This window comes from Temnothorax curvispinosus, unplaced genomic scaffold (genome assembly GCF_003070985.1).
Source record: "Temnothorax curvispinosus isolate PA1 unplaced genomic scaffold, ASM307098v1 QBEX01007233.1, whole genome shotgun sequence".
Lineage (NCBI taxonomy): Eukaryota > Metazoa > Arthropoda > Insecta > Hymenoptera > Formicidae > Temnothorax > Temnothorax curvispinosus.
This window is the reverse complement of record NW_020217013.1, coordinates 262-2,541: the sequence shown is the minus strand read 5'-3', so window position 1 is coordinate 2,541 and position 2,280 is coordinate 262. Positions and strand designations below refer to the sequence as shown.

The following is a 2,280-nucleotide window of genomic DNA, read 5'->3' as shown; positions in this document are numbered from 1 at the left end:
TCTTTGTCATTATTCATAAGTAAATTAATTTTTTTCAGGTTACTAAAAAAGAAGTTGAGAATATCTCTACCGAGAACGCACCGAAAAAGGATCAGACAGTATCTCCACCATTTTTACCTTCGTATACCAAGAGCTATTGTCAAACACATATTGAATCGACTACACTTGAACATACATGGAAAATTGATCAATTTATACATTTTTCTAAGATCAAAAATATGATAACGTTTCCGTCGTTTCCAGAAATAGGTCAATGCGAGATTCTAATGAGTATTTCACGTCAAAATAGTTCGCGGATAAATGCAATAAAATGTTATATACTTACTAATAATTCATTTGGTGGTTCATGTACCACTACGATAACGTACGAGACAAATGCGCCGAGACAATTCAGACAATATTTGTCATCAAACTTTATTTCAGGTCATATATCCAATATGACATTGTTAATTGAGTTCTCAGAGAGGTTTTCGTTTAATCCAACAGATGCGCTTATAGTACATTGCAAGTTTGAAATTTTTCATAATCTGATAAATAAAACTATACGTATGAATTTACTGCCTTCGACAGAAGTTTCAAAAGACGTGATATGTTCTGAAGATTCGACTTTTGATGAGTTTCGGTCCAGAGATGAGGACTCAATTAAATTTATAGTAGGAAAAGAACAATATGTTCTATTAAAAAAATCGTTGTGCGCCACCAATAGTAGTTACTTTAAGAATATCTGCCTTACACATAAGGAAAAAGAAAAAAATATGACAAATGAATTAGTAACAGATAATGAGATACAAACTTTTAAGCAGATTTTAATATACATTTTAACTGGCTCAATAGAACAATGTGATTATAATATGTTTAAAGATATATTAATAGCAGCTCATACGTATGATGTACCAACTTTAAAATTAATGTGCGAAAATTATTTGCTACGCAATATTATGATTGAAAATGCTGTGGAACTTCTACTGTTTGCATTGTCGGTGAATGCAAAATTTTTGGAAACACATTCGGCGACTTTTATTAAATTTCACATAAAAGAAATTATGGACACTGAAACATTTAAAAGTCTATCGCGAGAAGATTCAAATAAGATAATGGAATTGATTAAGAAAAATAAATTTGAAGTCAGCACACATAAATTTTTGTCACCACTTACGACAGATGAGATATTTACATTGGCTAACAATTCAGATAATATAGAGTGACATGAAAAGACGTATTAATTTCGTCTTAATGACGTCTCTAACGTCATTAAGACGTCTTTAGACGTCATCTTGCTACCTGGGGATTGATTTGTATATGATTGCAGTCTTAAGTATAAAATCATAGAACATTATATATTTTTCTTATTTAATTGAGTAAACATGTTTTCTTATCTACCAATACAGTTCAGTTTTAAGTTTTATACAGAGTTGTTTGTTCAAAGAGCGACCATTAATTACATGGCGCTATTCTTTGTCAAAAACTGAGTCGAGAAATTCTGAACCATTTTTATTCTATGATGCTCAATACAGCAGTAATTATTAAGTAAAGTCAATCTAATCGGTGCCGTTTTTTAGCCTGACATACGCTCGCCGGGCGTACGCCCAGTTAAAGGATGGAGCTGATTGAAAAAGAATTGACTTTATTCAATATAATTATTACTGTATTGTGCATTATAGAAAAAAAAATGATTTCGGATTTTTCGACTTAATTTTTCATAAGAAATAGCGTTATCTGTAATTAACTGCCGTTCTTTAAGAAACAGCCTGTATATGTAAGAATTTATGTGCAAATGAGTATTAATACAAATTGAAAATAGTTTTGATTTGAGTTTAAATGTACGAATAAAACTATTATTAATTATACTTAATGTAGTTTAGTTGTAAGTTTTTCAAGTCTACAGGTTGAAAAAGAAATAAGAATCCTTACATCTATGTTATCTATATATTAATGTTTTAGTTCAGTACTTGTACATTACATATCTTATTAAAAATTTCCAATCGTTCTTTTAAATCATCCTGTGTACATGTATAGTACAGTGTTAGAATCTTTAGCAACTATCTTTTTCAACGAACAAATTATTTTTCATAAATTTATAATTGATTTTTGTTTTTCAATGTTTATCCCAATTATACGTTTTTGATAGTGTCATTAATTGGGATTCAATAAAATGCGATGTTACATTAAAACAGAATAAAAAATTCATAATTATTCCTTCATATACATAGATACACCTGTAGAGAAAAAAAATAAATAAACTTATACTTCATTTATTTCTACCAGTTTATTTATCTTTGT

The 2,280-nt window shown here is 29.1% G+C and overlaps 1 protein-coding gene across 2 annotated transcripts in view; it reads left to right on the top strand.

Annotated features, from left to right (window-relative positions):
• Nucleotides 1-2,077, top strand: part of LOC112456819 (speckle-type POZ protein B-like) — a 3,068-nt gene extending 991 nt beyond the window's left edge. Inside the window, exons 3-4 of one of the 2 annotated variants that reach the window (XM_025019577.1) lie at nt 39-1,250; nt 1,333-2,077. In XM_025019577.1, coding sequence (XP_024875345.1) covers nt 39-1,205 — 1,167 coding nt within the window. In that variant the 3' untranslated portion in view covers nt 1,206-1,250; nt 1,333-2,077. Of the gene's footprint in view, nt 1-38 lie in introns of both variants that reach the window. The other variant, XM_025019575.1, reaches the window with a different exon arrangement.
• Nucleotides 2,078-2,280: the final 203 nt, after the last annotated feature.